Source organism: Cupressus sempervirens, chromosome 5 (assembly GCF_028749045.1).
Source record: "Cupressus sempervirens isolate cs-2001-9-10 chromosome 5, ASM2874904v1, whole genome shotgun sequence".
Taxonomy (NCBI): Eukaryota; Viridiplantae; Streptophyta; class Pinopsida; order Cupressales; family Cupressaceae; genus Cupressus; species Cupressus sempervirens.
In genome coordinates, this window is record NC_143122.1 from 339,251,490 (window position 1) to 339,264,272 (window position 12,783).

Here is a 12,783-nt window from a genome sequence, read left to right on the forward strand (position 1 = left end):
TGATTTAGTGGATTCGGTAACTAATGTTAAGGAAAAAATGAGGAAGGCTGTTAATTATACCATTTTACACCAAGGGTTAATGTTCCGGCTATATCAATTTCACCTGGCCCTAGTCCCCCCTAAGATTGTGTAAATTGATATTTCTACCCATCCAAACCCCCGGCCCCAACTGGTTCCCCTTAGAATCACGGGCCCCAGTGCCCCTACCCCACAGCCTTCACGTAGTGGGTCCCCTGTTGAGTTGAAGCCCACCCCCTCAAGAAAGAAAGGGAGACAGGATAAAGGGAAAGAGAAGGAACCAGAGGAGTCAGAGGATGAGGGAGAGGGGGTAGGAGGAGGTCGGGGAGGTTAGTTAAGTCCAATGCCAAGAGAAAGTTGAAAGCTGGGGCCTCGCAAGAGGAGGATTTGAATTCGAAGGACACGGGTCGTCTCAAATGAAGGATGAAAGAGAAGGCATCAAATTTTGGCGAGGGGAGAATCAAGGAGGAGGAAGAGGAGGTTTTGAATTCCTCATGATCTAGCTCAGGAGGAGGGATGAAGGAGAAGAAAGAGGTGTCGCATGTTTCAACCACCATTAGGTTGGCGTGTGTGGATTTAACCCAAAACCAATTCCCTAATATGGTGGATAGTGTGCCCTCCCCCATAACAATTTCTTCCCCTATTAAGATTCCTCCCTAGGATAATGTTAAGCCCCCAAATGTGCAGGATGTCACTTTGGTATAGGTGGACAACGTTCCTAGCGACATGTAGGAGGTCAATGTGGACATCAAGAAGATGGCTAGTGGTGAGGTGTGGCAAAGAATTCATGCGTTGGAAGAAATGATGCATCTTTTGACAAAGTTCACTATCAAAGTGACACATGCAGCTGCCACCACACTTCACCTGCTCAAAGATGTGGAGGGGGATTTGCCAAAGGAGGACTCCAAATTACTATTTGACTTCCTCACGAAAGATTGGGCAAAACATCATCCTGCGGACGAAAGAGGCTAAGAAGCCTTAATGGCTCTCTCTTTCTAGTTTTTTATGTTGTTTATCTGTTGGTTGTTGAACTTGGCTAGGTTTAAGGTTGTTATGCCTTGATTTATATATTTACGTAGCTTTTCTAGTTTTAATACAGGTAGTTTGTATGTCAGGCCTATTGATACTCTTTTAGTTATGTTTCTGAACTATATATTTTTGTTTTCTAAGTGGTAGGGGGTAGTTTTGGTTGTTGGCAATCCATTGGTAGTAGGCCAGTTTGACTGTTTAAGGGCTAGCCCCCTAATTTTGGCTGCTTTTAATTCAAACATAATTGCTATACCATAATGAAAAGCTTTATTAAATTTATGTTCTCCAAATAAAAGACTCTTGCCTTATTCAATACCTTTAAATTATGAACTCTTTTTACCACAAGAATTAATAATTAACTAATGAATTAAATATTTATTTATAACCAAAAGTTTTGCCTTGCCCAAAACACTTCTAAAATTGATCATCATGATTTCTAATTCTATTATTCTAATTCTATTAGATTTTGGGCAAATTGGAGAGAAGGAAATTTCAGTAACCACTGTACAGTTTTGCAATGCATAAAGATAGAATAATTTAAAACCAATAACTATGAGACAATGATTGGTGGCATAGTAATGTGCAAGTTACACGATAGTAAGTTTCATGTAAATATAAACACGCTTCTGCACATCTCTATCACCTTGAGACTTGTGTATCTGGATAAAGACGTAAAGCCAAGTGTAAAAGGCTACACTCCCTTTAATTGGTTTCTCTTTTATCTTCAATTTTTTTCACTTTTACTTGGACAAAATGATTAATGATGGAGTACTATATAAAATTAGGTTGAATTTTCTTTAAAATTCAATTTTTATTGACTTCTTATTCCAAAATGAGTGGTTATTCTTTCACCTAAAGACATGATTTTATACTACTAACTTTAAAGACAAATTTCGTTACCTAATTCAAATGTGTAATTATTAAGTTAATCTCATTTCTTGAAAAATCTCGAGTTCAATCTTATAAATGTTTTTATGAAAATGATTATATAAGTTTCTCATAATCTAATATTTTTGTGTAAGTCTCAAAAATTAGCTTTTTATATTAGTTTAGATATGTAATAAGGATGATAAACTTACCAATATAATTAGGTATAGATTTATTTGAAAAATAAATTTGATTGGTTGAAATAAATAAATGAGTGTTATTATTTTGATTTAAAGGAAATGGAGTAGAATTTATTTGGAAATTGGGACAATTATTTTTAATGATGTGATGTTGAGATTATTTTTAATAATGTGATGTTGTAATTAAGATGATTTAAATTTTGAAATTGGATTAATGATTAAAATATTGATGATGAACGTATATTCAATTTTAAGGTATTAAATAAGATTGAACTTGTAGTCTAGTTAATCTAGTGTGATTTTATAATTTTCCTAATTAACTTTTAATTTAGAGATTAATGATGAATAAATACTAAATTTTGAAGGATCTTGACTAGAATCATACTTACAAATAGTTGATCTTGTGCAATTTTGTTTGAGGCTAAATCAATCCTTGATGTTTAGAAAAGATATTATCTACATGATAAAAGTGGTAATGAAAACAAATAAATGGTAGCAATGAATATCAATGAGTTAGTCATTGTGATGATTGTCATTTTGTTATTGGGATTCAACTATTTAGTTTTCCATTCAAACTGTAATGTTTACATTTAATGAAGGCATATGTCATGTAAATTAGGTTCTATTTAGATTATGGTCAATAGACAACATTGTGAAGGTAATTTTAGATATTACAATTTTTTATTTTTTGGGTGCTTCTATTTGACATATAGTAACCACAAATGAAGGTTGTAGATCTTCCAATTAAAAAAATAATATTATAAACATAAAAATGCAATCACACACATAATAGTTGTATATTGAAAAATAAATCAATTATTCTTAATTAGTATATTTAATGTCTAATGTTTTAGTAGTATAATGATAGTATTTGTAATTTTAAATTTGTAAATATTATTCATGAGTACTTGTAATCCTATTAAATGTATTTTTAATATCTAAAAAGCAATAAATTATGTGATGTTATATTAATACACTAATAAAAAGTGATTTAATATACAACTATTATAATTTAATGTGAAATATCACTTTATTCCTTTGAAGGGTCTTTTTCGACACCTCAACAATAAATATACTAATGTTCATCTTATTTGATTGTATTAATGTTTATCATATTTGATTGTGTTGGTATAATACCTCACTTCTAAGAAGGGGCCTTGTAAATTAAGCCATTGTAAAATATTATGAGTGATTTAAAATAGTCATATATATATATTGATCATACATGATTTTTAAAATTAAGATATTATGTTCTTCCATAAGACTCAAATATTAATAATTTAATCATGCTCCTTTATTCAAAAACATATTAAAGTTAATAGATTTCTACAATTTATGAAATTATGTTGCGATAATCATGCATGATTTTCAAAATAAAGATGTCATCTTCTTAGAAAGACTCAAATATTAATAATTTAATGATGTTCTATTAGAAAAAAAATATTAAAGTTAATAGACTTCTGCAATTTATGAAACTATTTTGCTTCTACATTTTATTGAGTGTCTTTGAATCTAACTTCAAATTTAAGATCCCACAACATGAATCGTCATGGATCTCTGTAGAGATTTATGAAGCTATGTTGCTTCTACATTTTATTGCTTCAAATTTCAGATCGGGCAGCATGAATTGGATCTCTGTAGGGACCCTATGCCTGTCCAATACTCCTATCTTCTGCACCAATAGTTATTTACTAAAAAATGTAAATAGGATAAATGTCTCTTTATGAAATGTCTCAATAGCGATACACAAATTGATCAATCACGATCCAAAGAAACTGAAAATTTATAGACTACAAGTGTGTGTGATTGGTTATCAATGCATATATTTTTAGTACATGTGTTTTCATTTATTAAACTGTTAGTAAGAATATCTATAACAAAAACAATAGTGAGCATAAGCAAAAATAAATAAAAATAATCTGTATTTTATAGTTTAGTGAAAAAGATTAGAGTATGAATATGCTTCTCTGTTTAAAAAACTGAAATCTGATTCCCAATTTATTCTTAAACAATTTGTTTAAAAAATATAGTCTAAATCTTGAATGTTCAACAAAGAAAACAACAATATGCTTTGGGCTTCAAACTCAGTTGCAGACTACCCTCTGACAAAATTCAAACACATTCGTCCTCCACGGACATCGTCCTAAATCTACTCAATATGCATGCATTACTAATCATATTTTGTTGACACTGCTCCACGCTTTAATTAAAGTGGCCTTATGGTATCTATATTTTACTCATTTCCCTCCTCCAGTTACGGCATTGAAAGTTAAAAAAAAAGCATTTTGTACTTGTAATGAAACCCTGACTGTGCTTTGACAAAAGCTAGATGGGAATGTGGGTGGTGGGCAAAATCATTGCCCAAGTTCATGCATGTTATTCAAGATAGTGCTGCTAGTGATAATGGAATGCATTCAATGATGTAGATGGTGGGAATAATCATGACAAGGGTCACCTGTGCATTGTAAAATTCTTTAAAAAAATGGAGACAGGGATAACTCCAGTCTCAGAGAAAGGACACGCCTGGCCTTCTTGTTACTGATTACAAGCTCAAAAGTATCAGAATAGGCCTAAAAAGAAAAGGTGAACTTTGGACGTCTGCTTGGTGAAATCCTAAAGGTGTGCGTTTATGCGGAAAAATAGTTTCAAATTGTTGGTTTGATATGAAAGTTTACTGTCCGTGGCTGGAAAATGATTACGCAGGAGGAAGCCCAGATGGGTATTTATACTGAGCCACAAAAGTTCAAAAAAACCCAGGATCTGATATGGGAGTCTATTGTATTGGAAGTTATTCAAGTGGGTTTCTTTATGGAAATTCCACCGAGTTGCTGGGAAGCCCTCTAAACAGGTGATTCTGAGCTTGAGAAATTAATTTTAAATGTATACAATGGACTATAATGGGAAGGTTTTGAGATCTGTGGACAAAAAGTTGCAGTTTTTCTCTCAAATGAATCTCAGACTCTTTATTATTTTAGTCCTGGTTTGCGGCATTGATGGGTTAGTGATTAACCCTGAAGTTTCTACGCTTCTCAAGGTGCAATCAACATTGTCTGGGACATTGATCAATCCCATGTTGTTATCATGGAACGTTTCTAGGCCCGTGTGCAGATGGAAGGGAGTTTCATGGCTCTACGATGAAACCCCTATTAACTGTTCCCTTATGAAAGTAAGGCGGAGTCTATCTTTGGCCTATAACCCCAAGGTTTCGATTCGTGGGATTTATCTGCAAGGGGCTGGTTTGGAGGGCATGGTGCCAAAGGAATTTGGATCTTTGATAAATTTAAAGTGGTTGAATCTGAACAACAACAGCCTTAGAGGAGAGATTCCTCCAGAGCTCGGTAATGTGCCTAATTTGAGTAGCTTGCAACTTAAGAGCAATGAACTCAGTGGAAGCATCCCTGCAACTATCTGGAACCTTTCTGATAATTTGGTAGAGCTTGTATTGGGATTCAACGGGCTATCGGAGAACATTCCTGAGCCTCCAATGGCCACTGGAAGCTTCCCTTTTTTCAAGAGACTGGAACTGAATAACAATAGTCTATCTGGGGTAATTCCTAGCTTTCTTACAACTTGTTTTTCTCTTCAAATTCTTGATTTGAGTGGGAACTCTCTATCTGGGTCTATACCAAATGAGCTTGCAAACCTTCCAAATCTTACGGTTCTCAATCTTGCACATAATAATCTGAGTGGGCGTATTCCTATTTTTAGGCAGAAATTTGATAAAAACTCATTTGTAGAAAATAGTGCAAATCTTTGCGGACAGCCCCTTTTAAAGCCATGTCATGTTGCCCCGGCATCTGCCGCTGCTTCTGCTAACATTACAGTAGTAAACCAATTCAATCTGACCAGAGACCATGCCAAACCCGGTACTGGAGTCATTGCTGGAATCATTATTGGATCAATTGCTGTTGTAGTAGTTGTGGGCTCTCTTGTAATCGGGTGCTATCATAAGTCTAGTAGAGATGGTGGCATTGATAGGACTTCTTCTTCTTCGTCTGCCCCTCCCAAGGAGAAGGAAGAGGACATGGGAAATGAAGGTGGGAAACTGATACATTTCCAAGGAGGTGAACACTTGACGGTGGATGATGTCCTGAATGCAACAGGAGAAGTAATGGGTAAATCCAGTTATGGTACAGTCTACAAAGCGAGGCTGAGAAACGGTTCTATGATAGCACTTCGACTTCTCAGAGATGGATGCCTCAGATCTAGAGGGGAATTCATGCCCGCCATTGAAGAGTTGGGTAAGATCAGGCACGGGCATCTTGTGTCTCTCCGAGCATTCTATTCGGGAACAAGAGGGGAGAAACTGCTGGCCTATGATTATCTTCCCAGAGGAAGTCTCTCGGAGCTTCTGCACAGTGAGTTCTGCTACCCTCTTTCCTCTCTTGCGTTGCGTTACTTTGCATTTCATTCTTCAGTAGTATACAAATCAATAAATTTGCTAGGTGATAAGTACGAGATATTTTCCACATTGCTATCAGGATTTAGTCACAGCGATGGACGAAACTCCCTAATTAGGTGCCCGAAAGCTGGAATAGTACTGGGATGGGTGAAGTTCGGTGCTTCATAAGCATCACTTAGATCTAATGAGTGCTAAGTGTTCCATTTATTCTCATGAGAAATGGGTTTATGTGAACTGCTACTATTGAAACATGAATCAATGAGTTTGACTCAAGAACTACACAGTTAATTCCTGATAGCAATATCACAAATTTGCTATGTTTCAGATCAGCGTAGAATAACTGGTTACCAAACTGCAGCATATCAATGATTCAGATTTATTGAGTATTTGTAACAGTAAATCTGCCAGAGATGGGGTTCTCTGAAGCTCGGTGGCAATTATTCTACGCCTTTTCAGCAGAGAACATGCTTTGGTCTTCTGTGCTCCAAATGTTTGTTTTAATCCAAGTTCCATAATAGTTGTAGTAGGTAGCTCTATCCTCAATCATAAACACCTGCATTTCCTTGTTATCTGCCTCCAAAACTTATGTTTCATATTTGGCATTCAAGCTCTACAAGCACATAACCTCCTCCTCCAGCCAAACCTAGGCAAGAATATAACCTAGTGTCCATCACGAGGAACATAACAACATTTGGCATTCACTAATTAGATAATGGGTCTAAATTTGATGTGTCATATGACTGCCTTATAGTGGAGAGCCCATGAAGATTCAATTTCCCAAAGTCACCAAAATAGGAGATGAGACTGGGTGCAAATTTGGCAGAATAGCGGCCTCTCGGACAATTTCTTTTCTTACTAGATCCCATTGTCAGGTGGATTTGAGATTCAAATGAATGCATAACTTTCTTCTTGTATCCACTGAACACCATCCATTCCACAAATTGCATGGATTTGGATCAAATCCAGTTGAAATTTACTTCAAGGCAGACAATACATTGGTTTAATCCAACGTAATTTCAATTTACTTCTTGTGTTCATATTGCAGGTACAAATAGGCAAGCTCCAGGATGGGCCAGGCGGCACAAAATTGCTTTGGGAGCTGCTAGAGGTCTAGCTTACCTTCACACTGGTCTCCCAACATCTATTATACACGGGAATATAAAGTCCAAAAACATACTTGTGGATGACAACTACGTTGCTCATCTTTCTGATTATGGCCTTCACAGGCTGATGAATACAACTGCAAATCTTGAGATGTTAGACACTGCAGCATCACAGGGTTACAAGGCACCTGAGCTTGTGAAGATGAAGAAGGCCAATGCAAAAACTGATATATACAGTTTTGGTATTGTTTTACTTGAAATTCTCACTGGAAGAAGATCGGGAAGAACAGATTCATCAGGTCGTATCATCGACTTGCCAACCATTGTAAAAACTGCAGTGCTTGAAGAAAGGATTTCAGAACTTTTTGACCTTGAGCTTTTGCGAGGAATGAGAAGTCCAGCAGATGAAGGTCTTCTTCAAGTGCTGCAGCTTGCAATGGGTTGCTGTGCTCCATCTCCATCTGTTAGACCACATGTTAAGGAGGTAGTCCGCCAACTCGAGGAGATTCGACCCAAATCACAATCGCCACTTTACACCCCTTCTCCGCAATACAATTCAGATGATAAAAGTAGTAGAGAATTCCTGTTGTGATCCAGTACAGATGAAAGATGAATTTTTCGTTCCTCTTTAAGTCTCTGTCTCTGTAGGTGCTGGATATAATGTCAATCCCTACTGTGTTTCAACTTACTATACATTTGAATATAGTAAATTATCTCATTTCTTATTTGGGATGAATGTATCTTATTATATTTTACTTCCAGCAGGAGTGTATTTCTTGATATTCTCAAAAGATTGATTCTTTATCTGCATTTCTCAAATCTTTTGGTACTCCTGAAATCTCCAAGAGAAACACCAATTTATCCCTCTGCTTTTTGTAAAATCTCATACTAGTGAATTATGAAGTAGCTGCAAGGAAATTCAACCTTGACATTTTTTTTTGCGTAAGAAAGAACAACCAAAATCATTCTAAACATTGTGATTAGAATCCCATCAAAATCGGCTTGCAACTTGCAAGTCATTCCATCATGAAAACAAAACAGCTTTTTTGTATACGATGTACTAGCTTCTAAAGCTCCTCCAAAGTTCTATCCTCAATTGTAATAGCATATATATTTTTCCGCTTGTTTTTTATTCAATATATTTTTATGAGCACATATATTTTTCTGGCTTGTCTTTTTTGATTATATGCTGTTTACCGTTGAGGCTGATCAATAATTAGAAGTTTTGCTAGTTAATAGAAATTAGAATGTTTAAGCTTCCATTGGATTTATGTGGATTTTTCCCCCCTTTTCAGTAACTGAGGCCTCCTAATGAGATAATGCATTTCATCTAATTGAGTGGGCTAAGGTGGGGAATGACGCCCTTGGGCTCCAATGGCAGGCCGTCCCTGGGGACTGCTTTTTTTGGGATGTACGTCTGGGAACACCCTGCTGCCCCTGGAACAACACTCGGGATGTCCAGGCATTCCTCAAACATCCGAGGCATTCCCAGTGGTCCACAAATGAAGCCATCAACTTAATTCTTTTGAATTTTCCTTTTCAAATGCGAACACCAACTTCTTGGCATCATTTTTTGCGAAAACATGAACAAGGGCATCACTTGCCAGAAGCAACCAATAGTTTGTAAAGCACAGCCATCAATTAAAGGGGTAACTCATCTGCTAATGATCAAAGATTGCCTTGTTCAAGATGGACGATGACTCAATATCAAAACTCCTAAAGCATGGGAAGCTACCCAGAAACATCAAGATACCTCTATACCATGCTTTCTAGAATGATATACCTTGAACCATTCGGACTTAATTAAGCTACAAAAGAGTTTCCTGTGAGATCTCAGACAAGAGAAATCTATGAATCGTCAGCTTAGGGAAGTTCTCAAAGGGTTTCTAGTAACAAATATAGTATTTGAAACTGTTAGTTTTCGTGAATTGCTGCCTATTATGGCATGTGTTTTCTAAATGGCAGTCATTTCTCTTATATTAGATGAAGTATGGATGGACATGTCTATTTATTAGTATCTATGAATCAGCAGCTTAGGGAAGCTCTCAAAGGGTTTTCTAATAACAAATATAGTATTTGAAACTGTTAGTTTTCATGGATTGCTGCCTATTATGGCATGTGCTTTCTAAATGGCAGTCATTTCTCTTATATCAGATGAAATATAGATGGACATGTTTATTTATTAGTATTTAATATAATAGTTTGTTATTTAACATACATATATTTGTATATATATAAATATCACATATATAATATATATGTAATATATCTAATTAAATATACATCTCATATTTATATCTTTAGTGAGTTTTATCCTATTGAAACTACACTAACATAAACAGTAACTATGAAGATTTAGACACAATGGAGCACAATAACTACCTCAGGATGTACATTATTTAGGCTGAGGTTCTACTTTCAATCCTAATACAGATACTTTTTTTAAGATGCAAGTCATATAGAAGGAAGGGGTGTTCCCATTTCTAGTTTGGGATAAATGGCAGGTAGGAGTCAAGATTGCTTACATTAGGGGTAGATCATGTCCCTATGATTGTATTTAAAATTGAGTTAAATGTAGCTAATGCAATGCTAAATCCATTGCAAGAGCTTGGAACAAATGATGGTGGTAAAAATAAGGCATCTTATTTGATAGGACTTAAACAAAAGAACATTAAGAAAGGGCGTAACAACAAGGTACTAAATGTTGGGAGAAAAAAAACCAAGAAAAGGTGAAGTTGATAAGGGAACTGATGGTAGAATATGTTGTCATTAAGGCATTAGACGTTCTTTACTAACCCCCTAAACTAATTGTGATCTCTTTGAATAGTAGGGTTTGAGCAACATCCCTAGACAAAAGTATGTTCAACACCTTAGTTCATAGAGAAAATGTTGTTTCTTAGGAGTCAAAGCTTTTAGTAAAAGATTTGTTTAGCTTTGTCTCAAAGATTTCATGAGGGAGTCAATGTCTCTATATTGATGCCAAATGTATGTTCGATGGGGTTGCTTTTAGGACCCTAATAAACTCTCCTCCTTGGTAATTAGAAAGAAAAAGTCCAATTTTAGTAGTGACTTCATGCTTTTATTCAAGGGAGACTATCATGTTCACTAATGCTTATGCACCTATTGAATTTCTAGGTAAGGCTCTCCTCTGGTCTCATATTAAATATGGGATGTGACTATCCTCCCAACGAATTGCACCTTTGACTTCATTTTTAAATTACAAAAACACAACAAATTTTTACAAAAAGTTAGTATGAACTCTTCTTGATTTCAATGGTCAATAGCAAAAAACAATACAAAATCTATGAAAAGTTGTGTTTTCGTAGATCTGAGGAAAAAAAATCAATATTTTGACTTTTAGGTGCAATTTGTCGAGAGAAAGCCCATGACTTAAATATGTTTATCCTTGAGCCCCTATTTTTTCTTAGATTTTGGCAGATGACCCTAATGCCATAACTCTATATGAGAACCTTGGGTGCTTTGATCATCTTGGACCATATTTATCCTTGCTTAGGGATAATATATCTTCTCTTAATTTGGTGGATGAGACACAGAGAATGGAATTGTCACCTTGTGTAATAGGTCTAGAAATGATTCTATCTTTGAAAGATTTGAAAGTTTCTTGTTTTTACTAGTAGGTTGGTAATAATTGATCTTCTTTCTCAAAAATCTTAGGTTGGAAGGAGTATAACGATTGACCCATCAAATTCTCTTCCTTGTCACTTTCCATCCCTTTAAGTTACAATTTATGTAGCTTTAGTACTTGATCTACATAAGCTCAAGGAGTAGAGTATATTACTTTTGGAAAAAAGTTTAAGGTTGGGGCTTAGTTCAAGACAAGTTGGAGAGAAACACCTTTCAAATTAATGATAAAGGCATTACTATAGAGGAGTTGAAAACTGTTGCAATTTAGAATAAAGATCAATTATTTAACTTCATCAAATGCAAACGTCAAGATATAATTTTCCATGCAAATGTTCTCATCCATATACAAGATCCCAAGCGTTGTCAATCTAGCAATGGGAAGTCCTCTCTAACAAAGGATGATATAATAAGAGTTGTCTTGTCAAACACTTAGTTTAGTTTCAATCACGCATATCTATTTATGTTTTGACAAGTTATGTGTAAAGCATAGAATTACAATTGCATATGGTCACATCAATTACACGTAATCACATTGAATGGGATTGTAATGTTGAATAAGTCAACAATAGATAGGTAGTTTTCCACCCTTTTCTCATAGTATCTCTTCTATAAATACAAGAGGGCTCATTGTTAATAAACATGCATATCTTAGTTTAGTTTCAATCATGCATATCTATTTATGTTTTGACAAGTTATGTGTAAAGCATAGAATTACAATTGCATATGGTCACATCAATTACACGTAATCACATTGAATGGGATTGTAATGTTGAATAAGTCAACAATAGATAGGTAGTTTTCCACCCTTTTCTCATAGTATCTCTTCTATAAATACAAGAGGGCTCATTGTTAATAAACATCTTTTGGGAATGCGACAAAACTTTGCCAATTTTTGTGTGCATTCCAAAATGTTGTGTTTACATGTAAGGCAAACTACAATCAATAAAAGAGACAGCTTGCTTTCAAACTTTGTGTTGCTTCAAGTTGTCATTTAACAACATTTTCTAGAGTTGGTTGTGAATGTTTTTTATCAAGGAAAACAGGTTTTGAGGGTGCTTGAAACCCTTTACAAATCTTATAATTTTCAATGAAGCCCACACATAATGACAACAAACCTTAGTTGAAACAGGTTGCACGACAAAACAAGGTGACTAGGATGGCCTCACAGATAACACAGTGCTCTACTACCACCTAAATAGGTTTTAAATGCAATCCTAAAACCCCATGGTTACAAAAGAAGACATTTAATCCAAAACCATGTCAAATTACAAGAAAATGGGCCAAAAAGACCAGGAGAATCAAAACAAAAAGGGGCAGCCTCAAAAGACCAAGTGAGCAGCAGGAAAAGTAATTCGAGCCTCAAGATTTACATTTAGATCTCGTCTTTTGAGAATGTAAAGACATCAAATGATGGAATAGAGGACTTGACCTTTTTTCCTTTTATTGTTGTCCATCCATCCTCCACCATCTCAGCAACCTTCTGCCAAGCAAAGTCATCCACACCACAAATAGCCCCCAA

At 35.4% G+C, this 12,783-nt stretch overlaps 1 protein-coding gene across 1 annotated transcript; it reads left to right on the plus strand.

Annotated features, from left to right (window-relative positions):
* Positions 1-4,401: 4,401 nt before the first annotated feature.
* Positions 4,402-8,346, plus strand: LOC149556071 (putative kinase-like protein TMKL1). Its single transcript, XM_089830206.1, has 2 exons — positions 4,402-6,472; positions 7,562-8,346. Exons 1-2 carry the CDS (start codon positions 4,993-4,995, stop codon positions 8,209-8,211), a joined length of 2,130 nt encoding a protein of 709 aa, XP_089686332.1. The 5' UTR covers positions 4,402-4,992; the 3' UTR covers positions 8,212-8,346.
* Positions 8,347-12,783: the final 4,437 nt, after the last annotated feature.

Coding starts and splice junctions, on each gene's coding strand:
- LOC149556071 (XM_089830206.1), top strand. CDS start 4,993: ATGTATACAATGGACTATAATGGGAAGGTTTTGAGATCTGTGGACAAA. Junction 6,473..7,561: donor TCTCTCGGAGCTTCTGCACA/GTGAGTTCTGCT, acceptor TTCATATTGCAG/GTACAAATAGGCAAGCTCCA.